At 45.1% G+C, this 26,544-nt stretch overlaps 1 protein-coding gene across 5 annotated transcripts in view; it reads left to right on the forward strand.

Annotated features, from left to right (window-relative positions):
* The window catches only part of NF1 (neurofibromin 1), a 233,138-nt gene that overhangs the window by 179,630 nt on the left and 26,964 nt on the right, over positions 1–26,544 (forward strand). For all 5 annotated transcript variants that reach the window (XR_009759856.1, XM_061605007.1, XM_061605005.1 and 2 more), the window contains 14 exons: positions 829–890; positions 1,038–1,152; positions 3,381–3,482; positions 6,106–6,246; positions 6,819–6,945; positions 9,753–9,884; positions 11,606–11,741; positions 12,840–12,997; positions 14,249–14,368; positions 14,678–14,805; positions 16,576–16,676; positions 20,963–21,105; positions 23,082–23,128; positions 23,699–23,915. Coding sequence is in view for 4 of the 5 variants with exons in the window: in XM_061605007.1 (XP_061460991.1) it covers positions 829–890; positions 1,038–1,152; positions 3,381–3,482; positions 6,106–6,246; positions 6,819–6,945; positions 9,753–9,884; positions 11,606–11,741; positions 12,840–12,997; positions 14,249–14,368; positions 14,678–14,805; positions 16,576–16,676; positions 20,963–21,105; positions 23,082–23,128; positions 23,699–23,915 (1,729 nt within the window). In the remaining variant the exon portion in view is untranslated. The remainder of the gene's footprint in view (positions 1–828; positions 891–1,037; positions 1,153–3,380; positions 3,483–6,105; positions 6,247–6,818; positions 6,946–9,752; positions 9,885–11,605; positions 11,742–12,839; positions 12,998–14,248; positions 14,369–14,677; positions 14,806–16,575; positions 16,677–20,962; positions 21,106–23,081; positions 23,129–23,698; positions 23,916–26,544) is intronic.

Here is a 26,544-nt window from a genome sequence, read left to right on the forward strand (position 1 = left end):
TTTTGGTTGTGATGCATAATGTACCAGCACAGGGAATGAAAAAAAAAATTTAAGATGGCCTTGCTGACAGTGGGTTGTGTTCAGTGCTCCTCCTACTCAGAGTACACCCATTGAAATTAATGTTAGTCATGTCCATAAACTTCACTGGGTCTCCTCGGAGTAGGATATAAGATGATAGAGTGGATTGTACCATTCCCATCATCCCTGACCATTGGCGATGCTGGCTGAACTGATGGAAGTTGGAGGCCACCAATATCTGGAGGCCACAGGTTCCCCATTACTATCTTATACCTCAATATCTCAGAAAGGCCACTATTGAATGTGCAACTAAAGCCAATCTTAGCTATTAACCACACCAGTTAAGGATGGAAGGCAGAAAGCACATCTGTTCATAGGGAGATGGCTGTCATTTATCGGTTATAGTGGAAAGGGAAAATGCCAGCCATAGCAGTTGTATCATATGTATGTAATGTTGCGTTCAGTTTACTTTCTTTAGCTATATGTGTGTATGGTTTTAATATTGGAAATAGTTTAATCTTATTTTAATGTAGACTTTGTATGTTTTTAATTATATGTATTTTTTATCTGGAAGCCGCCATGAGTTCCAGTTTTGGAAAAATGGCGGGGGATAAATAAAGATGATGATGATGATGATGATGATGATGATGATGATGATGATGATAATAATAATAATAATAATAATAATAATAATAATAATTTAAAAAATAAAGCACCAAAAATGAACAAGTGCTCACACACCTGAAATTGAATATTGCTTTTATCTTAACGTTATTTGCTCAGACGGTGTTGCTTTTGTTTTTTCTGTAGGCATGTATGAGAGATATTCCGACTTGCAAGTGGCTTGACCAGTGGACGGAACTAGCTCAGAAGTAGGTTGTTTTGCAGACTTGTTTGGTGGTACTCCTGTGTCATACTTGCTACTCCTTTACCCTACCTCTTCCCGCTATGGCAGATTTCCATGTTGAGCTCATTCTAGTAGGTGGCCTCTTTTAATTCCTGGCTTTCTCCCTCTACAGGTTTGCATTCCAATATAATCCATCCCTCCAACCAAGAGCCCTTGTTGTCTTTGGTTGCATTAGCAAGCGGGTGTCACATGGGCAGATCAAGCAAATCATCCGGATTCTTAGCAAGGTTTGTACCTTCTTGTCCCAGCTGTCTGCTGTGGCTTTTGTTTTCACACAGCTCCTCTTTCCAGGCTGAGGAGCTTTGACCCACTGCATTTTGTACCGTCTGGAACATAAGCAATAGCAACCACTTCACTCCTGCTGTGAAATGTGCCAGGTGCTGTGTGTTGTGCTGTAGGCACAGAGGGCTTGCAATATCAAGGCCTCTTCATGGCAGTAGTATGTTTGTCTGGGATGCTGTAGCTATTCAGGACATCTCCCAAAGCTAAGGAATGCTTGTCTGCCCTCTCACATTCTTAGCAACCAGGCATGGTACAGCTATGTGGCATGGTCAGGCAAATGCTGGGTGCCCATTTTTGTAGCAGTGGACTTCTTTCCTCACCACATTATACCACAGCTGCCACAGAGCCCACCAATTCAGGTGCCCAGGTAGGAGGGTGCCCAGCACAACACTCTGCTTAGGGCCCCGCCAAACTTGGAGCCAGCCCTACAGACAACATGTGTGAAACAAGAACCTAAATGGGAAACTGCCATTTCTGTGGGGCAGGAAGCGGGGCCTTTGATCTATATGGGGGGAAACCCTCCTAGCCACTTCATTTTGGCCCTGGAGCCCTTAAAGGGAGACATCCCATAGGCCAAGTGTGGGGAACTTTTGGCCTTCCAGATGTTACTGAACTACAGCTCCCATCAGGCCCAGCAACCATGGCCAGGGATAATGGGAGTTGTAGTTCAGCAACATCTGGAGGGCCAAAGGTTCCCCACACCTGCCCTTGGACGTGTCCCAATGTGATGAGCAGTGGAAGATATGGTGACCCAACTGCCGTATATTACATCGTCCCACAGGAGGCCAGTCAACTCTCCCAGCGCTTAACAGCGTACAGGTGTAATTGTATGCACCTTACTTGGGATTATTATAATAATAATAATATCCCACCCTTCCTCCTAGAAGGAGCCCAGGGCAGCAAACAAAAGCACTAGGAACACTCTAAAAGATCTTAAAAACATTTAAAACATATTATAACAAAACATCCTTAAAAATAAAAGCATATTTAAAAACATATCAAAACATAACATCTTTACCAAAAAAGCTTTAAAAGCATCTAAAAAAGTAATTGCAACACAGTCACAGACTTTGTAAGACCCATTGAATGCAATGCTACTACCTTATGAGTAAATATGCTTAAGATTTTCCTGTTAATCATTTGTGTTGTATATTGTTAACATATCTTGTAATATGCTTATTTGTATATCCAGTTGGCTTTCTGCTTATGCCTTTCAATAGGGAGATACCCTTGTTACTTCTTGTTTCCCAGAAGGGGAAGGGCTGCAGCTCAGTGGTTAGAGCATCTGTCTTGCATGCAGGAGGGCCCAGGTTCAGTCCCCGGTACCTCCAGGTGGGACTGAGAGAGAGACACCCTTGTCTGAAACCCTGGAGAGCCGCTGCCAGTCAGTGTAGGCAGTGCTGAGTTAGAGGAACAATTTCAGAGAAAGTGAGGCTCTGGGTGATCCAGAATGGGCTAGCAGAACAAATGGATTCAAAAGGGAGTGTTGTCATCACAGGACTCAATCTTCTGCACAAAGAGGGGAAATTGTGGCAGAAAGCAGGAGTGGTGGAGAACAGATACACTTTTCACTCAGCAGAGAAGGGGTTTTAATAAAGAGGGAAGGTGGAACACTTTACAGATTAACAGCTTGAGGTTACAGTGAAAATAAACATGAAGCCAGTCCAGAGAGGGTGAAACGAGAGTGTCACAGGAGGGAGAGAGGGAGAGAGAGGCAGTCTGGATTGACTGAAATGGGAGAGATGACTGGAGGGTAAGGCAAACATGCCAAAGGAGAAGCCTTAGCCTAGTATTTCAGTATTATTTACTAAGTTTATATAGCTGCCCCCATAAAGCATGTTCTCTGGGCGGCTCACAAAAACAAATACAATATAAAATAATTTTAAAAACTATTTACAAACTAAAATCACACAGATTTTAAAACAAAGAGGATGAGGATGAAGATCTTCATGTGACGCCAAAACGTCTGCAGAACTCTTATCACGTGAACTCCTCCTGGCAGGCTGTTCCCTAACCAGGGTGCCACAACTGAAAAGGCCCTCTCCCTGATGATTACCCACTTCAGTTCATTGGGCAGGGGCTGAGAGGATCAGCTTTTCGAATCTGGATCAAGGGGGTGTAAGTCTTAACAATCACAAGACATACTCTTTTTTTCCCTCTTTCTTGATAACAGGGTCTCGAGAGCTGCTTGAAAGGCCCAGATAACTACAATAGCCAAGTTCTAATAGAAGCCACAGTCATAGCACTGACCAAGCTGCAGCCACTTCTCAATAAGGTAAACGGCCTTGGTGCCCAGCAGTCTGGAGCAAATAGAGGAGACTCAGGAGCTGAAGCTTGCATCTTCCACCTGTCTTTCCTCTCTGAGTATTTTTTCTGCCAACGGGGATTTTTTTAAATCCTGCTGATTTTCATATTTGGCAGATGCAGCTTGACCTGGCCTGCCTTAGACACCATGGCTGATGGCATTGGGACCATTACTTGAGTTTGTGCATTCTCTCCCAATTCCTTCCCTTATTCCATGGTTCTCAATAACCCAGTTCAAAGTGTGGTTTCCAATTCTGTTTGAGAGATAAATTATGGTTTGTGCTAAAGGTAGTTTACTTGATCATCATCAGGAGGTGAGAGAGGGAATTGGAGCACACTCAGGCAGAAGATGGGCAACATTCAAGCCGGAGGCATGCCAACAGCTAAATCAGGTGGATGAACCACTGGCGCTCCTGATGTTGCTGAACTATAGCTGCCATCATTCCTGGCTATTGACTGCACACTGGGGCTGATGGGAATTGTAGTTGAGCATGTGGCCCAAACATTCCCCATCCCTGAGTTAAATGATGATTAGAATTGGTTGTTGATTATTATTGTCACTTACTAATCACCTTCCACATTGTTGTTGTTATTATTTATTACTTGCCCTTCAACCAAAGATCCCAGGGTGGGTTACAACAATTTTAAAACATATAAGACAGTTAAAACAACACAGAAAGTAACAGCAAATGAATTGAAATGTTGTTGTTTTTTAGCAAGTGCCCAGCATGTGTTCAATCTCTGCCGGCCCAAGCCAGGATATTAAACCACAGTTTTGAAGTGTATTTAAGATCTCTGCTTTTCTCAAAGCTGGTAACCATAGTTTCCTGGTTTGGGTGAAATGGGAAACTATGGTTAATTAGAGGCTTCCTGGTTTGATCATCACACGGAATCATAGCATCATATAGTTGGAAGGGGCCTGTAAGCTCAACACAGGAATTCAAATTAAAGAATCCCTCACAGATGGCTGTCCAGCTGCCTCTTGAATGCCTCCAGTGTTGGAGAGCCCACCACCTCCCTAGGTCATTGGTTTCATTGTCATGTTTTTTGCCACTACTTAGGTTGAGTTTCTGGGAGATAAAGAGCAAAAGGTCAGTTAGTTAGTTAGTTAGTTAGTTATTCTTTATTTATATCCCGCCATCCTTCCAATACTGGAACTCGCGACGGCTTCCAGATAAAAGCACATATAATTATAACATACAGAATCTACATTAAAATGAAATTGAACTACATCCAATATTAAAACCAATCATACTGCTAGATAAAAAGGAATCAAAACCAATTTAAAAATAGTAAAGTTCGGCATTAGTAGTGCAGTTCCCAGCAGTCCCAACTTTAGCAACCATCAGTACCAAAAGCTTGTTGGAATAGGAAAGTCTTTGCTTGACGCCGGAAGGACTGCAGGGAGGGGGTCATTCTTATATCCCTAGGAAGAGCATTCCACAGCCTAGGGGCCGCCACCGAGAAGGCCCTATCCCGCATCCCCACCGATCGTACTTGAGAGGAGGTGGGTACTGAGAGAAGGGCCTCTCCTGAAGATCTCAGGGCCCGGGCAGGTTCATACAGGGAGATACGGTCTGATAAATAGCCTGGACCTAAGCCGCATAGGGCTTTATAGGTCATCACCAGCACTTTGAATTGTGTCCGGAAACAGAGTGGCAGCCAGTGGAGCTTTTTTAACAGGGGGGTAGTATGGTCCCTGTAACCCGCCCCAGTTAACAATCTGGCAGCAGCACATTGAACCATCTGGAGTTTCCGAACAGTCTTCAGAGGCAGCCCCACATAGAGCACGTTACAGTAATCTAAGCGGGATGTAACTAAGGCATGTGTCACCATGGCCAAGTCCGACGGTTCAAGGAACGGGCACAGTTGGCGCACTAGTCTCAACTGTGCAAAAGCGCTCCTGGCCACTGCAGAAACCTGGGAGTCCAGGTTTAAAGCTGAGTCCAGGAGCACACCCAAACTGCGAACCTGTGTCTTCATGGGGAGTGTAACCCCATCTAGCACCGGCTATATCCCTATTCCCTGATTCACCCTACGACTGACCAGGAGCACCTCTGTCTTATCTGGATTAAGCTACAATTTGTTCGCCCCCATCCAGTCCACCACTGATGCCAGGCACTGGTTTAAAACCGAGACAGCTTCCTTGGAAGTAGGTGGGAAGGAGAAATAGAGTTGGGTGTCATCAGCATATTGATGGCACCGAACTCCAAAACCCCGGACAGCCGCTCCCAGCGGTTTCATGTAGATGTTAGATGCTAGTCAGCACTAGCACGCAAGAGTCAGGACGTGATGGTATCTTCATTGCAGGATAAAGCCAGGATTTCAGAATGACACCAAGAGAGGAGCGAAGGGGCTATATGTGCAGACAAAAGGCTCTTGCATATCACCTCTTATTAAGTTGAGATATTATCTTAACCAAGCTAATATGTACATGAATACAATTTTACTCAATTTGCATATAGGTTATAGGTCCCCTTGGCTGTTGGGATTGTTTAGATGCAAAATGCATGCAGGGTGTGGCTTTCTGCTTTGGATCTTCATCACAGAAGCAAGTTCTGTATTTAACCTTGGTGGCTTTCCCCCCTGTCCAGGACTCACCTATGCACAAGGCCCTTTTCTGGGTGGCCATGGCTGTTCTGCAGCTGGACGAAGTCAATCTGTATTCAGCAGGCACAGCTCTCCTTGAACAAAACCTCCATACCCTGGACAACCTTCGAGTGTTCAATGACAAAGTAAGCAAGCCACTTGCCAGAAAACACCTATATGCACATCTGAATACTCTTAGTTGTGCCAGAAACTGGTTTGAAAAACGGTGCGGCTCCATTTTTGAACAATAACTTGAGTATTGAGAACTAAAATCTTCTGAGATACAGGAAATAGAATTCCCCCACCCACTGTTACTTGAAATAGCTGTGAAGAAGAACAATGTCCTAAAACTGAATGATGCACGTTGGAATTGTTCAGTTGTGCTGCAAGGCAGGCTTAAATAAAATGTTGAAACCAGAGAAGGCCGAGGACAGGTTGTGGGGGAAGCCGACACCTTCAGCTCCTTTTCTCTGCATGGTCTGTTAGGCCTCCAGGCTCTCCTGTGGTCCATTTATCATGGTGTAACTATATTGGATGCAAGGGTTGTGTAGTTTGCCAGCCAGTGTGGGGAGCAGATCCAAAGAATCATGGCTGCCTTGGGTTCAAGGGCTCCTGAGAATCTCACTTTTGGGATCTGCCTTCCTCTGTCCCCACAAAAGCTGCAGTAAGCCAGCATCCTCCCCCAACTGACTGCAGTGTCTGTCTGGCTTCTTAACAGAGCCCCGAAGAAGTCTTCATGGAGATCAGGCGGCCTCTGGAATGGCACTGCAAGCAGATGGACCACTTTGTGGGACTCAATTTCAACTCTAACTTCAACTTTGCGCTTGTGGGACATCTGCTAAAAGGTGGGCAGGTAGCCAGGTTGGCTCTCTTTCTTTCTTTCCTTCTCTCAGACCCAGTTAGCGGTACACAAAGAACTCTTTTCTTCCTTTTTTTTACGCAGGGAAGAAAGTATGCCCCCCTGCTTATGGAAGCTCATTGAAAATTTCTCTGTCAGGTTTTATAACAGCAATTTCATTGATCAGGCTTTCAGATAATTGACTGTATTAGTTGGGCAAACCCAAAGGGGAGGAACATGATCAGATCAGCAGCTGACTTCACATTGGCTGCAGCCCCAACGTGGCCAGTATTTTGGGTGCTTGTGCTGTTGATTACAAGGAGGAGGAGGAGGAGGAGGAGTATTATTAAGGCGCCCAGGGCGGCAGACAAAAGACAATAAAAACATCTTAAGACATCTCAAAAACAAAATAACTTTAAAACATCTTAAAATAAAACATCTTAAAAACATCTTTTTTTTAAAAAAACCTTTAAAAACATCTTAAAAAGCAATTCCAACACAGATGCAGATACGGTTTCTACTTAAAAGGCTTGTTGAAAGAGAAAGGTCTTCAGTAAGTGCTGAAAAGATAACAGAGATGGTGCCTGTCTTAATATTTAAGGGGGGGGATTCCAAAAGGAGTTTATATGTGTATTGTCTTCCTCCTGACATTCTGTTAACGATGATGAATTTATTTTTGTTTTGTATTCTTGCTGTTTTATTTATAAAATGAAACTTGTATACCTATGCAGGTGTTTCTCCATTACAATTAATCCACAAAAGGAAATTCCTACTGCGAGTTCCTGTTCTCTAGGATTCCCTGAAGGCTGCCTTTATTCACTGCCATTAGAGTGGCTGTGAAGAATGCAAAACGCCTTTCTAGGGATCCTGGAGAGAAAGGGTTTCCTTTTCTGTGACATGATGGAAGGGAGGGGCCTGTTGGGAAAGAGCAAGAGGAGGACAAGTCAGTTGGTGACAACTGGAAGGAGAGAGGGAGCTGAAGAGAGACCTGTCAGGGAAGGGGGAGAAAAAGAGAGGAGAAAGCAAACAGACCAGCCCTCAGATAGTAAAAGGAGAGTGAACTCAAGCAGCAGAACCAAAAGGCTGAAAGGACCTGTCTGTGATAGGAGCTGAGAGGTATTCCACGAGGAACACCGAAAGCTGCTTTATATTTGCTACCAGGCCAAGTTCAAGGTTCTAGTCTTGGTGTACAAAGCCCTATACAGCTTGGGACCAGGATACCTGAAAGACAGCCTTACCCCTTATATACCCAGTCAGTCACTGCACTCTGCAGGTGAGGGCCTCCTGCAGATACCATCTTATCAGGAGGTCCCTTCTGCACAACATAGGAAATGGACCTTTAGTGTGGCAGCACCTACCCTGTGGAACTCCCTCCCCTTAAATATTAGACAGGTGCAATCTCTGTTATCTTTTCAGCGCCTACTGAAGACCTTCCTCTTTCAGCAAGCCTTTTAAGTTGAGACCTTATCCCAATCTGCATCTGGGCTAGAATTGCTTTTTAATGTGCTTTTAAACTTTTTTTAAAACAATATGTTTTTTAACTTTAAAAAAAAAAAAAAAAACCTTCAAAGCTTTTTAAAAAAATGTTTTTAAAGTTGTTTTGTTTTAATGTATTTTAATGTCTGTTTTTATGATGTTTTAAAGTGTTTTTAGTGCTTTTGTTTGCCTCCCTGGACTCCTGCTGGGAGGAAGGGCAGGATATCAATCAGTCAATCAAACAAACAATTGGTCCATCTAACTCAGTACTGTCGACACTGACCAGCAGCAGCTCTCCAGGGTTTCAGGCAGGAGTATCTGCCAGTGAACATGCCGGTGGGGATTGAACCTGGGGCCTTCTGCATGGAAAGCAGATGCTCTATCACTGAGCTATAGACCTTCCAGCCAGTGTCAAGACAACAGACACACTTGCCACAAAACAAGCGGTTTTGTGTGTGCCTATTTGGGGGTGGGGTGTCTTTTTGTCGTTTATATGATAAATAAATGTTGTTCATGTTCATTAGACTCCAGAGTTTAATTGAACCAGTTTGCCTTTCTTCAGCCATGGTTGAGAACTGCGTGCATTACTTTCGAATATTGAGGAGGTAGATGGACTGAACACTTTAGGGCTGCAGGAGATTATTTTCTTGAATTCTGTCTCCAATGGAAAATTATCTCTGCAAGTAGAGAAATAGCACAGCAGGGAGCAGGCTGGATTAGAACTCTTCTTCTCGAGGTGCTATGTGTCTTGTTGTAGGGAGTGTTTGCAAGGGAAGGGAGTGGGACCTTCCACCTAAGCAGGCTGAGATGATCTCGTCCATTCTGTCATTTAATTCTTGGACATGTGTAGACCAAGCATAAGAGAGCAGCCCTCTTAGATATTCTACCAATTGGGAAATTCCACACGTGGAGGGGGGCTGTGGGGAGGAGTGCCCCCTGTTCCTCTTTCTTCCATTTTTGTCCCCCTCTGCAATTGCAAGGGTGACAGTCTGGAGAAGTGAGCTTGCTTCTCCTTTTGGAGGCTACCCTGCTCCATGCTGATCCCTGATTTTTCAATAGCTCCCCTACTTCAGACAGTTGCCCCCACCCCACCCCAATGTGGGATTTCCCAATCAGAACCACACCTGAATAAAGTTAGTGAGTTGGGCACTATGTGATTTTACTCTAACCAGTTCACAACTGAATGACTTCCCTCCAATCCATCAGTAGATTGTAACTGCACAGGATGTTCAGTGCCTATCCCTGTCCTCGCAAAAGACTCTGAAATAGGTTGTGCTATCCGTAAAATGCTTCCCAAACAGACAACTGGCCGCCTAATGCAATCTTTGTCTTCTTTAGGCTACCGGCATCCCTCTCCAAGCATTGTAGCAAGGACAGTAAGGATTCTTCACACGCTCCTCGCTCTGGTTAACAAACATAGGAACTGTGACAAGTTTGAGGTGAATACCCAGAGTGTGGCTTACCTTGCAGGTAAAAAAATAAAATCTATTAGGCTTGCATCCAATCCAAGCTTATCATCAGACCTGAAAACACTTCTCTCTTACTAGTAATGCGTAAACGACAAAGAAGAGAGCTGATTTGGTGCATTAGTTGCAGTGCTTAGATTAGGACAGATTTCTGTCCCAAAGCCATGAAGCTCACTGGGTGACTGTGGATCCATTAGTCCTGTCTCAGTCTGACATACCTCACAGGGTTGTTGTGAGGATGAAGTGGATGGGAAGGGAAACATGTGTCCTGCTTTGAGCTTCTTGGGAGAACATACAAGAAACATACAAGAAAGGAAGAAGAGAGTATCCGTTGTCACTGATTTCAAGATTTGTTTGGTCATTTTCTTAAAAGTATGTTGAGCACATGGTTTCCCTTCCCCACTGTTCCAGAATCAAAAAACTTCCATGAACATGTGCTCACCAACAGCTGGCTTTTTAAAGGCTGGGTCTCTACTACCCCACTGTGGCTGTTTCTGGATGTTTTCATTTGTATGAATCATAGAATAGAGAGTTGGAAGGGGCCTATAAGGCCATCAAGCCCAACCCCCTGCTAGATGCAGGAATCAAGATTAGGTGGCTGTCCAGCTGCCTCTTGAATGCCTCCAGTGTTGGCGAGACTTCCCTAGGTCAGTGGTTCCATTGTCATACCGCTTTAAGAGATGGGAAGTTTTCCCTGATGTTCAAGTCAGATCTGGCTTCCTATAACTTGAGCCCATTATTCCGTGTCCTAGATCTGTAGGGAGACTCCTCATTTTTTATTTTTATTATGGTTTGCTTCTATTAAGCAAGTCATAAAACATTTTGTTTTTGTATCCTGTTCTTTGCCCATAGACCTCAGATAAAATATGGTTTTTGATCTTATTGAATTTATATATCATCTTTATTCCATGGAGCTCAAGACAGTATACATGGAGGTTCCCAAGCAGCTTCCCATCCAGGCACTGACCAAACCCAGATCTGCTTAGCTTCAGCAAAGCAGCTGTAATGTTTGCCACCAAGCTATGCCCTGGGGCCCTCTGCTGCAGGTGTGGGGAACCTCTGGCCCTCCAGATGTTGCTGAACTACAACTCCTATCAGCCCCAGCCAGCAGGGCCATGGGTCAGGAATGACTGCAGAGCTTGGAAAAGTTACTTTTTTGAACTACAGCTCCCATCAGCCCAATCCAGTGGCCATGCTGGCTGGGGCTGATGGGCGTTGTAGTTCAAAAAAGTGACTTTTCCAAGCTCTGGATGACTGAAGTTGTAATTCAGCAACATCTGAAGGGCCAAAGCTTCTTGCTCTGTGCAGCTTGGCAGCCTGTAAAAATTATGCCAAGTGAGCGCATTTGAATGCATTGTGCTTATTTTGTAGAATTGATTTTGTTTCTGCTTGTCATGGGGAAGAGCCAAGGGTCATGCAAAGCACTGAAGTCCCACTTTCTGCACCACTGGAACCCCACTCAACGTGTTTCTGTTGTCCCAGCTTCTGAGTTCTTACCAGTGTGTTTTTGCCGCCTCTCTTTTTTAGAGTCTTAAGAATTAGAAACGTTTTTTCCAGACAGAGGCTGAGATTCTCGGCATGCTGAATTCTTTCTGCAATAGCAGCTTTTGAGCTCGAAATAACGACGTACTGCCTTGCCGTACATACCCATGATGGTGCCACTGGGCCTTGGGAGTTGTGAAGTACATACTTTGAACATCCGCTTGCTTCCGTTTATCATTTCAGCTTTACTCACTGTATCTGAGGAGGTTCGAAGTCGGTGCAGCCTAAAGCACAGGAAGTCTCTCCTGCTGACAGATGTTTCGATGGAAAATGTTCCCATGGAGACATATCCAATTCATCCCAGCGAAGTCAGCTGTAGGTCAGTGGATCCTCTTCTGGTTTTGTGGAAGAGGCTGGCTGGTTCTGTGTAACACAGTCCCATAGGATGGAATATTTTCACTCAGAATCAGGGAGATTGTGAGGGAAGGGTTTGTAGCTCAGTGGTAGAACCCATGCTTTTCATACAAAAGGTCCCCGGTTCAATCCCTGCCATCCTCTGATAGGGGGCTTGAAAAAGACACCTAACTGAAACTCTGGAAAGCTGCTGCCAGTCAGTGTAAACAGTACTGAGCTAGATGAACCAATGGTCTCATTCCATATAAGGCAGCTTCCTGTGTTGACAGCACACAGTTTAAAATGGGTGGGCAACCTGTGGCCCTCCAGATGTTGTTGGACTCCATGTCCCCTCAGTCCCAGCCAGTGTGGCCAATGTTCAAAGATGATGGGAGCTGTCCCTCCAGCAGCAACTGGAGGGCCACAAGTTGCCATCCCATAAGCAGATAAGGAGAGCCCTGCTGGATCAGGCCAGTGGCCCACCTAGTCCAGCATCCTGTTCTCACAGTGGCCAACCAGATGCCCCAATGGGAAGCAAGAAGGCAGGACCTCAGTGCAGCAGCAACACTCTCCCTTGCTGCCGTTCCCAGTTCAGAGTCGTACCGCCTGCATCAGCGGAGGCAGAACATAGCCAATGTGGCTAGTAGCCATTGACAGCCTTGTGCTCCGTCAATTTGTCTAACCCTCTTTAAAACCATCCTTGATTTCAAATAATGGTTTCAGAGACTACAGAAGGGGAAGTGGGCGAGTTGAATTTATATAATGGAACTGCCGAAGACAGTTCTGGGACACAAGGAGCCATCTGGGACTTTGCCCCAGCCAGGCTCATTGAAGGGGGCTCACCTGGCGCTTGGGGGCAGGCAGCTGGAATGGCCACGAGTTGCAGCTCTTCCCAGTCTGGGGCCAAACCTCGGCTGCTGGAGGGGGGGAAAGGTGCGTTGCCCTGTGCATGTGACGAGCATCCTGCAAGAGTAGAGGTCTGGCTGCCTTTGAGGGAGGAGGGAAGTTGATGCCTGCCTTGCTCTGCCATTGTAATAAGAAGTGATGTGCTGTTTTTTGAACTGTTGGTTTGTCCTTTCTTTAGGACGCTAAGGGAAAACCAGCCATGGTCTTCTCCCAAGGGCTCAGACAGACATCTTGCTGCCAGTTACCCAACTGTGGGGCAGATCAGCCCACGCACGAGGAAGTCCATGAGTCTGGATATGGGGCAGCCTTCTCAAGCCAACACTAAAAAGCTACTAGGTTAGTGGGGAGCTTCAGTCCTCTCTTGACCACATGGTTAGAGGCATGAGTGAGGAAGGCAGATGGGCAGACTTGCCCTGAGAGCTCCTCGGTTGATGCTTTTCATTTTGTCTGTTAGCTTTGGTGGGCAGGGAGGAGGGAATCCACAATTCAGTTGTGATCTGTCGCTTGTGGCAAGCTGTATATTCAGCCTTCTGTACTTTCAAAGTAATGTGCCATTTATCATTTATTTACTTTTGCATTTGTATACTGCCTTGAGGATCTTAAGGTAGCATACAGTAGGGCCCTGCTTTACGGCATTCCGCTTTAAGGCGTTCCGCTGATGCGGCGGCTTTCATTTTCAATTTTAAAGGTATTTTTTGCTCTTTTGCACCATTTTCATGTCATTTTCGCGCGACACGGCCCATTATAGTGAATGGGGTTCCGCTTTACGGCAATTTCCGCTTTACGGCGGGGGTCCGGAACGGAACCCGCCGTATAAGCGGAGCCCGGCTGTACAGATTTCTCCTCCTCTCCATTTTATCTTCACAGATACCATATATGTATATATGCACACACACTACTTTAACAGTGAACCACAAAACACACCCAATGAGAACATCAAGAGAATATACAAAGGAATCAGACAAAACTAAAATGTAACAACCTAAAGTGGTACGTGATGTTGCATATTATCCATTACGATGAATGATGTGGAATCAAATCTCTCCAGAATGCAATTTGGGAGTCTGGCAGTCTGGAGACATTGCTTTCGCGGGCTGTAGGCATAAGGAGAGATCACCACACTACCACAAACATTGTCGCTTTTAATCATTCCCCTGCTGTCAGTTTTTCAGATAGGAACAGGCGCCCCAACCTTTCCCCACCTCCTTTCCAACAAGGAAGGGGAAGGGTCACACCAATGGAGAGCTCTGCAGCAGCAATAAGAAGCCAGATCAGGGTCTTCTGTGTCACCTGTTGCATCGTGTCAGGGAGAACTATTTCTGCACCTAGGGCAGACTGGCAAGTCATTCGACAGGGGTTCTCCTCTTATGCTGTGGCACAAACAGGGCTGTTAAAGAGCCCACATATTCTTAAGTGGCAGTCTGTTCAGAACAGAAGGCTGTTTTCAATCACAAACAGGTAACAATGCCTTTGTTCAAGCAGGATACAGAGCTGGATGGAAGCTCACACAGTTTTACTGTGTCCATTTCCTGATTTATTTCCCACGCTCTGCTCTTTCATTTTGGTGCTTGTTTTGTTGTTCTGTAGGTACAAGAAAGAGTTTTGACCATTTGATATCAGACACAAAAGCGCCTAAAAGGCAAGAAATGGAATCAGGGATCACCACTCCTCCCAAAATGAGAAGGGTAGCCGAAAATTATGAAATGGGTAAGAAACAAGCTCATTGACCCAGTTACTAATTACATATGTTGCGACTGGATGAAGGATTATAATTATTGGAGGGGGGCAGTAGATCTTTATGAAATTATTTGCTTGCGGCCACATGGCTGTTCCAGGATAGAGTTAGGATTTGAAGCCTGGTCTCCCAGGTGTGATATCAGTAATCTCTCTTATGCTGTCATAATAGAGATCTCAGTCTTTTTCATGGCGATTGCAAGAAGTGTTGTTCCGGTGGCATAATAAGTAGATCTGTGCATTCTAGCTTTCCTTATTAAACGTGTTGCTCCCTTTCTGCAGAAACACAAAGGATATCGCCCCAACAGCATCCACACCTCCGGAAAGTATCGGTCTCCGAGTCCAATGTCCTTCTGGATGAAGAAGTCCTCACAGATCCCAAAATCCAAGCCCTGTTGCTGACTGTCCTTGTAGGTACCCATTTTATCAGAGGCTACTGTGTCTCTTATGGTTGCCTACAGCAGCACTTCTTAAGGAGCAGCTCTGGCTGCAGTAGCAGGACAGGGCTTCCCTTTTGATTTCATGAAGGAGGTTGGTGCCCATCCAAGTCCTGACCAAATCCCTTGGTGCAAGGCAGAAAGGCTCAAGGTGATCGGGGATCGGGATTTTCCCCAGGTAGCATACCATCCCCCCCTATAGGATGCACACCTTAACGTGGTGAGGGGGTTTGAGAGTGTCGAAGGAAGCTGAGAGCAATGCCATCAGGAGACTAGACCAAGAGGCTAGACTCCTAGCAGGGGCACCCAAGGCGGAATGGTCAAACCAGAGACACCAGACTAAGATGCATCCAAACTCAGAGGAAAGCAATGGTTAACCACCTCTGAATACCTCTTACCACGAAAACCCTATGAACAGAGGAAGGCCAAACAAGAGATGGGTTGATTCCATAAAGGAAGCCACAGACTGAACTGACAAGATCTGAACAGGGTGGTTCATGACAGATGCTCTTGGAGGTCACTAATTCATAGGGTCGCCATAAGTCATAATCGACTTGAAGGCACATAACAACAAACACAGTATACCATCAGGTGGGTAGTAGTGCCACCTACTGTCCAAAGGCAGGAATGCATGAGAGTCTTCGGCTGCTCCTTCCGGCTTGACCCCATTACATTCTTGTCATTGTCCTAGGGAGATCCTTCAGTCTTAGCTCCCTGTCAGTGAGTCTGTTCTTTGTCGTTGCTTTATTGTTGCTCTTCCCATTTCTTTCTCCTGTTTAACGCAGTCTTTTCTAGTCTTCTCCATTTCATTTAAAAAAACACACCTTTTTTCTCTGGTAAAGACTTCTCTTTTTGTGCCCTTTTCCAGTTTTACCAGACAGTGTCCTACCCCAGATGCACTTTTCATTGCAGAATTTACATGGAAGTAGACCTACAACCTGGCCCTACTAGGGCATTGCCAACTGCACTGTAGTAAACAACATCCCCAAATATCAGTCTTTTAACCGTTTACAGGTTTTCTTCTGTAAACAAACACAAAAAACACCCAGGATATAAAACATCTCAAGAAATCTATTTCCTGCCATTGGGACGCTTGTTTGTCTCACCTAATGTGGAGTAAAATTGTATCTGGGGTGGGGGTCCAATAAAACTGATCCAGGGAAGCAGAATTAAGGGCTTTGGGGAGATATGATACGCATGGATTTCTTTTGGAATACTTTACTGCTGCTAGGTACACGGATTTGGCCAAAATCTGTTTGTGTAAAGTTTTTTGTAGCATACACAACATGCATTTAAAGCACATTTATACCACTTTAACAGTCATGGCTTCCTTCAAAGAATCATGGGGAGTGTCTCACAGAGGTACAATTCCCAGCACCCTTAACAACCTACAGCTCCTAGGAATCTTTGAGAGAAGCCACATGCTTTAAATGTATGCTGTGGATATGACAATTGTGGTATTGGAGGAAGTTCTGCACACATTTGGTCAGTGTTCATAAAATACCTTTTTCTTTGCCATAACAGTAAAACAGGCACCCCTGTGGAACTGATTGATTGAAGTCTGGGTTTTATATTTATTATATTTATAAATATTGGAGATATTTATAATCTGATCACTCGCTAGTGTTGCATTTCCCATAGCATGTTTTAGCAGCAAAGTACTGTAGCTAGAATAAGAGCTCACTAGGACTGACAGGCTGTTGTTTTCCCTCTTTCTCCTCCCTCCCCCCTTTTTTTTGGCAGGCAACACTAGTAAAATACACTGCAGATGAGTTTGACCAGCGAATCCTGTATGAATATTTAGCAGAAGCCAGTGTGGTTTTCCCAAAGGTCTTTCCTGTTGTGTAAGTATTGGCCTTTTCACAGCAAAAGATGCTTCCTTCTTTTAAAGGTTTTTACAATTAAGCGATATACAAATTCTGTTAAATGAAGAAAATTGAAAAACACTCATCTGTAAGATACAGTCTGAAATGCTTCAGAAGCCTGGATATTGTTATATGCTGATTTTCTGTTTGTTATAACACTCTGTGGTGATCAGGAAAGAGATGTGAAATACTGTATACGTAGTCCTAACATATAAAGAATGAACACTGCTTAGGCATCTTTGCAAACATGGGAACACACAAGTATGTGCACCTGGACCCTATGGGATGGGGAACTTGTGGCTCTTCATAGAATCAGAATAGTAGAGTTGGAAGGGGCCTATAAGCCCATCGAGTCCAACCTCCTGCTCAGTGCAGGAACCCAAGTTAAAGCATCCCCGACAGGTGACTCTTCAGCTGCCTCTTGAATGCCTCCAGTGTTGGAGAGCCCACTACCTCTTTAGGTAATTGGTTCCATTGTCGTATGTCTCTAACATTTAGGAAGTTTTCCCTGATGTCCAGTTAAAATCTAGCTTCCTGCAACTTGAGCCCACTATTCCGTGTCCTGCACTCTGGGACGATTGAGAAGAGATCCCGGCCCTCCTCTATGTGACAACCTTTCATGTACTTGAAGAGTGCTATCCTATCTCCCCTCAGTCTTCTCTTCTCCAGGCTAAACATGCCCAGTTCTTTCAGTTTCTCTTCATAAGGCTTTGTTTCTAGTCCCCTGATCATCCTCATTGCCCTCCTCTGAACCAGTTTGTCTGCATCCTTCTTAAAGCGTGATGTCCAGAACTGGATACAGCACTCAAGATGAGGCCTAACCAGTGCTGAATAGAGGGGAACTACTACTTCACATGATTTGGAAACTATACTTCCGTTAATGCTATACTTCAGACGTTGTTGGACTCCAACTCCATCAACCCCAATCACCATGTCCAGTGGTTGCGATCAGGGCTGTGGAGTCGGTACGCCAGGCCTTTGACTCTGACTCCGACTCCTCTGTTTTTCTACTCTCTGACTCAGACTCCACCCAAAATTGCTTCCGACTCCACGACTCTGACTCCACAGCCCTGGTTGCGATTATGGAAGTTGTAGTCCAGCAACATCTGGAGGGCTGCAGGTTCCCCACTTCTGCTTTAACTAAAGGTCTTCAATTACAACCAGTTGGGGATTTGCAGTCAGTTTATTTGCAGAGCTATTTGGAGCCAGAAGTAAAACCATCTTGGTATCTGTGGACGTTGCTATCCAGGGCAGAATCAGCAGAGCAAGTTGTGATCATGTCAGCAGTTTTGTTTTGTTTTATTTTTAATATACTGCCATGCCTTTCTGGAACTGTGTGGGGGTGGTATTGTTATTGTTTTGTTGTTGTTGTTTATTTGTTATGTTTTATAGTGTGTTTTATTTGTTTTGTTTTAACATTGTGTAAGTCATTTGGGGACCTTCGGGTATCAAGCGACTAAATCGAATGATTAATAACAATAATATAATAATTTTGCTGTTAGCTTACTAGTAGAGATCTGCTGAAAGTGCATCTTTCCCAAATTTACACCAATTCTTTACCATTTGAACGGCTATGGCTTCTCCCTAAACATCCTGGGAACTGTAATTTGGCACAGGAGATAAGGCTTCCTAGTTAGAGATCCCTCTCCATCCTGAAAAGAATGACCATTCCCAGCATTCTCTGGGGAGAAGGAATAACTTATGCCAGTATGTCTGCCGTCTAGATACACCCTAAGAGGAAGGGGGAAAAACAGACAAGTCTCATATTGCAGATTAGAGTTAAAGGTATCTTCCTGCAATCCGTAATTCCATGCTTATTGTAAAGGGGTGTGGGAAAGCGAGTAATTTATAGGTATTTAAATCCAAATGTTCAAGCCTTGGGCTTTGAATGCATTAGAAGGGTCTGTACTAATCTGGATTACAGGTGGAGAGTTCTGCAAATGAAATAAAGTAAAAGAAGCAGGGGGAAAGAGGAAGTACAGAGCTCTGGGTTTATTATCACTTGACTCTGTAAAGCAATAGTCCTATTTTGTCCGTTGGAACCCTTTACTTCGCTTCATTCTTTCCCTCATTGTCCCCTCTCAAAGGAATGAGGGTATGTTCGTTATCACCACCAAAGTTTTAAAAACACCTATGAAGCTTTCATTTGAGCAGAATCCAAAACATCCCCTTTTAAATGAGTTTTGTTGCACAGGCAACTTGCCCCTGGTTGTATTCATGGAGAATCTGTGGCACTTTGGAGAAGCCACTTATTTGTACAGTTCAGTGCTTCAGCACGGTGGGTTCTCTTGCATGCTAATTTTCTATTTGTTATAAAATATATTCTATATTTGTTAAATGAAGATATTCTTCTGTTGGAGAGGAGGAAGCTGAGCAGGCCTCCTGGGATCAGCAAGCTGGACCCTTAGTGCTCTGCGCAGCCTTTTGATGCTTGCCATGGAGCACAGAAACAAAGCAGATCAGTCATTTCCAACCTTTTAATCCCAAACAGCAATGTAGGACCCACTTCAGGGTGGTGGTTGTTTTAAAACTTTACACCTATATTTCTCCTCTTTTCTCAGAGTGACTAGATGCAAAGGAGAGAATCAGGGCTAAGTCACTGAGATGGAGATTTTTTTTATTTTTGCAGATGCAGCTCTTTATTTCTTTTATTCAGAGTATTTGTACCCCTCCCTTCAGCCTAAAAGGCTCCCAGCGTGGCTTACATGTGATCAATTAAAAGAAGACAATCCCTGCCCACAGGCTTACAGTCTAAAAAAACAGGATACACAAGGGAAACAGGACAGGGAGGGAAGAGGAAAAAAGCAAACTCAGGAACCAGTTCTTAAATAATACTTCTTGTAATGACCAACTGGCATAGAAATGGTTCCAGGGTAGGAAGTGCCTGATGGAGCTGATCTTTCAGCAAAGCTGATGGAATGAGCCCTGCTCCCCATGTCTCGTTGTGCTGGGGTGAGAAAATCCACACCTATCGAAAAAAATTCCTATACAGAATCCTTGACGTAGCTTTGCCCTTCTTTTCTTCCAGTTGCCCTCATGTCTCTCTCTCCCCTCTCTTTAAAAAGAAACATCCAAACAAACAGAGAAAATGGCGATGGTGTTCTCTAATGTGACCAGCTTCTGGGTTCCGACCACCAGTTGACCATCATTAGCAAATTTATGGACGTTTTTGTTTTGTTTGGATCCTTTTTAATGTATTGTCTCCTGACTGCTCTTGCCCCATTCCTCCCCTCTCCCGGTCTCACTTTTCCACTTCACATACACACTTATGTATGCTTCCTTTACCTGGCCTACTGCTCTCTTTGCCCACTGGACACCCCAGCGCTTTCTGGTGTATGGGAAGCAGAACTTTGCACACACAGACACAGACACACACACACACACACACTCTTTTTTTGTTGGAAGAAAAGAGGCTGGTTTGCAGGACCAGTTTGAGCAGCCATTTTTCCAGCCTTCTGTTGGTTCTGATCTTAGGAACTATGCTGTTGTCTCTTCCTCCCAGCCTAGCCAAAATGCAGCAGGCTGCCTTGGTGGGTAAAGTGACGAAAAAGAGAATGCAACAGTTGAGGAGCAGTGGCAGAGAACCTCTTGACTTCACTTGGCAATGCTTCTCTGGGAGCATTCACGTCAAAACTGTGTGGTGTTCATTTAAGGGGAATGATTTGGGAGTGACACAGGGAGAGGTCTAAGGGGAATCAATTTATGTAACTCCCATTGAGTATTAAGAAAAATGAAAACATCTGGGTTTTTCTGCCCTTTTTTCTTTGCTTTATAGCTTGTAGAAGAAGAGTTTGGGTTGTTGTAAGAACAGTTTTGTCAGTTTATAAAAAAAACCACATTGTTAAAGAAGTTAAGCTTCCTGGAATCATCAAGATAACCTTGGCTGTGCAATAATTTCCTAAGCCTAGAGCCATACAGCTGTGTAGCTTTCTCTGTGCTATCTAAGAACAGGCTAATAGCTGGATGGCTATTATAGTTATAAGTAACTGGAGCCTTAACTGCTGTGCACCAAAATTTGGCTGTGCACCCAAATAATCCTAGTTTGGAAATGTGCTGATAGTTCTCAGAGAGCCTTAGCTGGCCTCATAGAAATAGTTTCCTGGCAGAAGGGAATGGCTGTTGATGCCCACATACCCTCAGAAGCAATCTACACATTGTTGTAATAGACTTGTTGGCTATATAAGCTTTACAGCCCACTTGCTCACTGCAATAAAAACTTACAAGCAATGAACTGATAACCTGATGTTGTGTGTTTGGTTGCCTAGGCACAATTTATTGGACTTCAAGATAAATACCCTGTTGTCACAGTGTCAGGATCCAAATTTATTGAACCCAATTCATGGCATTGTTCAGAGTGTGGTTTACCATGAAGAATCTCCGCCCCAGTATCAGACATCTTATCTGCAAAGTAGGTATTCTACAGCTCCTTTGAAAAGCAAAAAAAAAAGTCTCCTGAGATGTGGAACAAATGCTAGCTTTTAAACCCGACTAAACATTATTTTTAATTATATATGTCCCATTTTCCTCCAAAGGATAGATTGGACTGCCTTTCAACAGAAGACTGTTCACGGCGTGGCTTAATCATCAGTGGCTGGTGCTTATTGGGACTGGTAGGGTGTAAGGCAGAGAGCCTAAGCAGTAGGTGGAGCTAGAGCCAATGACAGACAGATCCAACTAATTCCAGTCCTCTCCCCGCCCTCCTGACAGCCACTGTCATCCCCTAGACTGGTTGTCATTAAGAAGGCAGGCAGGTAGGTGGGGGCTGGCTGAGGGCAGACTGAGGTTGGTGGGGTAGAGCCTCCTTTGCCCTAATAGTCCAGCCTCCAGTGATTACCATTCAAAACCCACAGCGGGTTGCTTCTGTGGGCATTTAAACCATCAGCCAGCCCTCAAGTGCATCTGCAGCTCTTTCTGTCGCCCCTCCCCCCCCCCCGGAGACAGTTGCTAGTTGCCAGGGACCCAGAAGAGAGGCTAACCACGCAAGCTGTATGGGGTATTCCATAATTTACCCCAGAAAAGGGCCTGCTGCTGGTAGATTACATCTCTTCCTCCCTAAAGGAAGGGACCCAGAGCAGGGTTCCATCAGTGGGGTTCCTACAGGAGAAGGTGCTCCCAGAGAGTAGCAGTGCTCAAAGGCCCTTCCCTCAGCCACCCTCTGCTCCATTTGCCTTAGCTGTGGCAGACCCTTTGGTGTCACATCATAGTTCTCGGTCGGAGATGGGGAGCCTGTGGCCCTCCAGGTCCTGTTGCAGTGCAGCTCCCATCAGCCTCAGCCAGCATGGCCAATGGTCAGGGACAATGACAGCTATATTCTAGCTACATCTGGAGGTCCCCCATCTTTAAGAACATAAGAACCCACTGGATTAGCCAGCGTCCTCACAGTGGCCAACCAGCTTGCCATGGGAAGCCCAGAAGGAGAACCTGAGTGCAACATCATTCTTGCCATCTGCGATTCCCATCAACTGGCATTCAGAGGCACACTGCCTCCGACGGCAGAGCTAGAGCAGAGCCGTTGTGGCTAGTAGCCACTGATAGCCTTGTTCTCCATGAATTTGTCTAACCCTTCTTTAAAACCATCCAAGTTGGTGGCCATCGCTGCTCATCCCTCACTCACCATTTCTGAAACAACAAAAGACCACCTTAGTTTCTTTAGGATGATTGCTGAAGGCTCCTTTTATGGTGTCTTGCTCTTCTCCCTTTTTTCCCTTGAGAGAAGAGGGGAAGATGGGCTTTCAAGGCTTTTATGCCAGCCTTTTTAATTGTTATTATCTTAAATGGAAGCCGCCCTAAGCAGTAGATTATTGTACTTTATTGTGAATGTTGGCATCAGATGCAAATTTGTGGGTGTTATGGAAACAATGGGCTGTGTCCAGCGTTAGTCCTACTCAGAGTAGACCCCTTGAAATGAATGGACCTATGCTGCGTAGGACTAACTCTGAATACAGTGCAATGATGGTTATGGTAATCAGTTGATTAATAGTAATTATAAAGTGTTAAAATGCTCATACGGTTTTAGCTATCACTGTGCATGTCGCATTACACTAATTGGGGGCTTGTTTGCTCATGTGTATGACATCTTTTGATTTTTCCACACTGGATTACTTTGCGTCTGGTGACTGGCAGCTGAATGTGTGAATGGAAACCCCTTGAAAAGCTACTGCATTTGTGGGGAAGTGAAAAATCTGTTTATGGTCTTACGGGATGGCCCGTTGACAAGCTGTTGCAGGATGATGATGCCATAAAGCGATGTTCTGGCATTTTTTGAACCAGGCCTTGATGACAGAGTATGAGGAAATGCTTGCAAATGCACTTCTTTCTATCTCCCCCCACCTCCAATCCTCCTAACTAAGGCGTTCATTCTCTTTTTATTGTTGTTGGTTGCAGGTTTTGGATTTAACGGCTTGTGGAGGTTTGCAGGACCATTTTCCAAGGTGAGAAATCTGGGCCTCTTTCATTCACACCTTGGGTGGCATTTATGGAAATGCCTGGGTGAACCATTTAAATCCCTCCTACTAGAGGTTCATCAAGCACACACTAGTTTTTAAGCCAGTGAGTTGGTTAATTGGTTAAAAAAAGTTGCTTGTGATTAAGGAGCTGGCAGCTTTTTAAGATGTCTTTTCTCCTGGAGGACATTCCAAGCCTTTAAGAGTAGTCCCTCCTCTTGGGCAGGAGATGGGGCCAATCGGGAGGATCCTCTCCAGCCGAGGAGCTGCCCTGCCTCCCGGCAGTGCCACAAGGCTTCTTGGGAGACACACACACACACACACACGAGAGAGAGAGAGAGAGAGAGAGAGAGAGAGATTTACTTGTAATTGCATATTTTAATTTTGTATGTGTTTTATCATTGATTTTATGTTGTAAACCGCTTAGAAGCCATTTTGGCACGCAAGCAATATATAAATCAACAACACACGCAATCATGCCCACGCCCTTGACTATAAGCAAAAGGCCTTTTTCCAGTGAGATATTGTTGAGGAACTGATCTATTTCTCCTTTTCCAGCAAACGCAAATCCCAGACTATGCTGAACTCATAGTAAAGTTCCTCGATGCCTTGATCGACACCTACTTACCCGGGATTGATGAGGAAACCAACGAGGAATCCCTGCTGACGCCAACTTCTCCTTATCCTCCAGCAGTGCAGAGTCAGCTTAGTATTACTGCAAACCTGAACCTCTCTAATTCCATGACCTCACTCGCAACTTCCCAGCATTCCCCAGGTCAGTTTGCCCTGCTTTTCCATTGCTCATGTCAGGTTGAGGGTCTGTTGAAATGCCTCCCAAGCCATTACACCGTTTTTGGATTAGGGCTCTTGCACCATATGGGGCAGCCTATCTTCCCCCCTTGTTGTGCCTTGAGACGATGTTCTTCCTTTGATTTATTCTCCAAAACATTTCTGGCACAGACCACTCCTCCTCCATGAATTTGTCTAATCCCCTTTTAAAGCCATCCAAGTTGGTGGCCCTCACTTCCTCCTGCTGGAGCAAATTCCGTAGTTTAACAATGCCCTGTTTGAAGAAGTACTTTCCTTTTTTCTGCCCTGAATCTTCCAGCACTGGGCTTCATTGGATAGCCCCCGAGTCCAAATATCATGAGAGAGGGAGAAAAACTTTTCTCTATCCTGAATGGTTTGTCTTCAGGAGGGCCAAACCTTTGGATTTGGTGAACTTGAGGAACAGATGGCATTGCAGAGTGTCAGGATCCCTGTAAGTGCAGCCCCTCCCAGAGCAAACATTTCCAGGGAGATCTCACTGCCCTGGTAACTGCATGTACCAGTTTCCTATACGTGGCAATAGGAAATACTTTAAGAAGGGCAGCTGAATCAGACCACTTCACATGTTGCAGAAAAGGGAAGCATTTTATCCCACAATGTGTGAAGTAGGTACATGAAGTTCTTCACTCCAGAGAAGCCATGAGAGGCCTAGGCCAGTTTTCCCCCCTATATAATGTATGTTTATTAATATACGATTGTATTTAGCTAAGGCCTACTCAGAATAAACTCACTGCAATTAATAAGCCTAGGTTAGTCATCTCTACTAAGTTCAATGGCCCTACTCTAAGTAGGTCTAGCACTGAATATCACGCATTAGCGAATATACAGAAATAGATCTGTGAACGTCTTTGGCAATTTTTAAAATGTGTATTCACATCTATTGCATCATGCAAAGCTGCCCTTTTGTAGCTGAGATCTGTATTGTTTAGCCCAAGGGTGGGGAGCCTTTGGCCCTCCAGACGCCATGGAACCACAACTCCCATCATCCCTGGCCATTGGCATGGTTTAGTGGGGCTGATGGGAGTCGTAGTTGAGCAACACCTAGAGGGCCAAAGATTGTCCCACCTCCCATTTAGACAGTCAGTTTAGGTCTGTAGCCAATAACCTATTGGGCTGAAGCCCTTCAAGGAGCTCTGATGTCTTAGCTCCAGAGTATTAATTCTGCTTCCTGCTGGTCATCCCAGGTATTCTCCATAATAAAATAATCCTGGTGTACTTGGAAGGTGGTGTCCTTATTGATCAGGATGACAACTCTGGTCTTCAGAACCCTGCACCGGCCACACCAAAACTGTTTGGAAGCAGCAAGCGAGCCTCACTTGTGGTGGCTTCCCACGTGCCAGATGCCTGTTTCCACCCCAGAGGGAGTCCCTGGGATGCACAACCCTCTCATGGGCTGCTTTTGCTCTGTGCAGTGTTACATCTTGAACAGAATCACTCGGAAAACACCCCCGCCTGAGAAAAAGCAGTGTGTGCTGCGGGGACGCAGAGGCTTCCTTTCACACCACTTGGAACCAGGCACCTCTAGCTGTTCCTTCAACAGGGATGGGGCTCTTCTGCTGATGGCACGCCCAGAAGGCTCCAGACCCTGAGCAACTGCTCTGGTGCTAAATTAGTTAAGCAAGAGTAACAGCGGTCTGAAATGCGAGTGTGCCAGTGTGTGTGTGCTTTTATCTAAGAAAGCAGGCTTTTACCCTGCATTAGGATCACTGAGACTTAAGACTTAGTAAAATAAGAAAAGTTACTTTATTTATAGAAATACATAGTAGATAGAAAGGCATACCTAACTAACTAACTAAGCTGGAGGCGCAACACCCAGGCTTGGGAATTGCCCTCATGGCTAGGAGAGAGAGAGCAGAGACAAAGGTGTCTCCTCTCTCTTGGACGGGAGAAGGGAAGAGTGGAAAGGGCGGAAGGAGGAGGGGCAGATAAGCTTCCTTAAGATGTATCAGTCTAACAGAAGGAAGTCAGTCAGAGCATCACAGGTAAAGGTAGTCAAGCCTAGCCATCTGGAGGACCCTAATCTCCCGTCTGGAACATAAACTAAAGAACAAAACAGGAGTTGCTCTTGCCCCACTTCCAACACAACTTGGTCAGGAAGGGTTTTGCCTCACTATACTGAAGAACATAGGAAGCTGCCTTGCACCAAGTCAGGGCAGTTGGTCCATCTAGCTCAGTATTGTCCACACTGACTGACAGTCTACACTGGCTGACTCGAGGGTTTCAGAGAAGGGTCTCTCCAGGCCTGTCTGGAGATCCTGGGGGTTGAACTAGGGACCTTCTGCATGCAAAGCAGGTGCTGTGTCTTTGAGCTGCAGCCCTTCCTGTGAAGCCGAGGTGCTTTACCTGCGGCCTTCTAGAAGTTGCAGGACCCAGAAGTTGCTGGACTCTGACTTCTATCAGCTCCAGGCAGCATGACCAGTGGCCAGGGAAGATGGGAGTTATAAGGCACCCTGCCCTAAATTGAGAGAAATTGGGCTGGACCAGAGTGAACACAGGAAGCTACCTTACGCTGTTGGACCATTGATCCCTGTAGCTGAGTATTGTCCACTTTGACTGGTGATGGGTCTCCAGGGTTT

The sequence above is a fragment of the Rhineura floridana genome, chromosome 21 (genome assembly GCF_030035675.1).
Source record: "Rhineura floridana isolate rRhiFlo1 chromosome 21, rRhiFlo1.hap2, whole genome shotgun sequence".
In the NCBI taxonomy this organism is placed as follows: domain Eukaryota; kingdom Metazoa; phylum Chordata; class Lepidosauria; order Squamata; family Rhineuridae; genus Rhineura; species Rhineura floridana.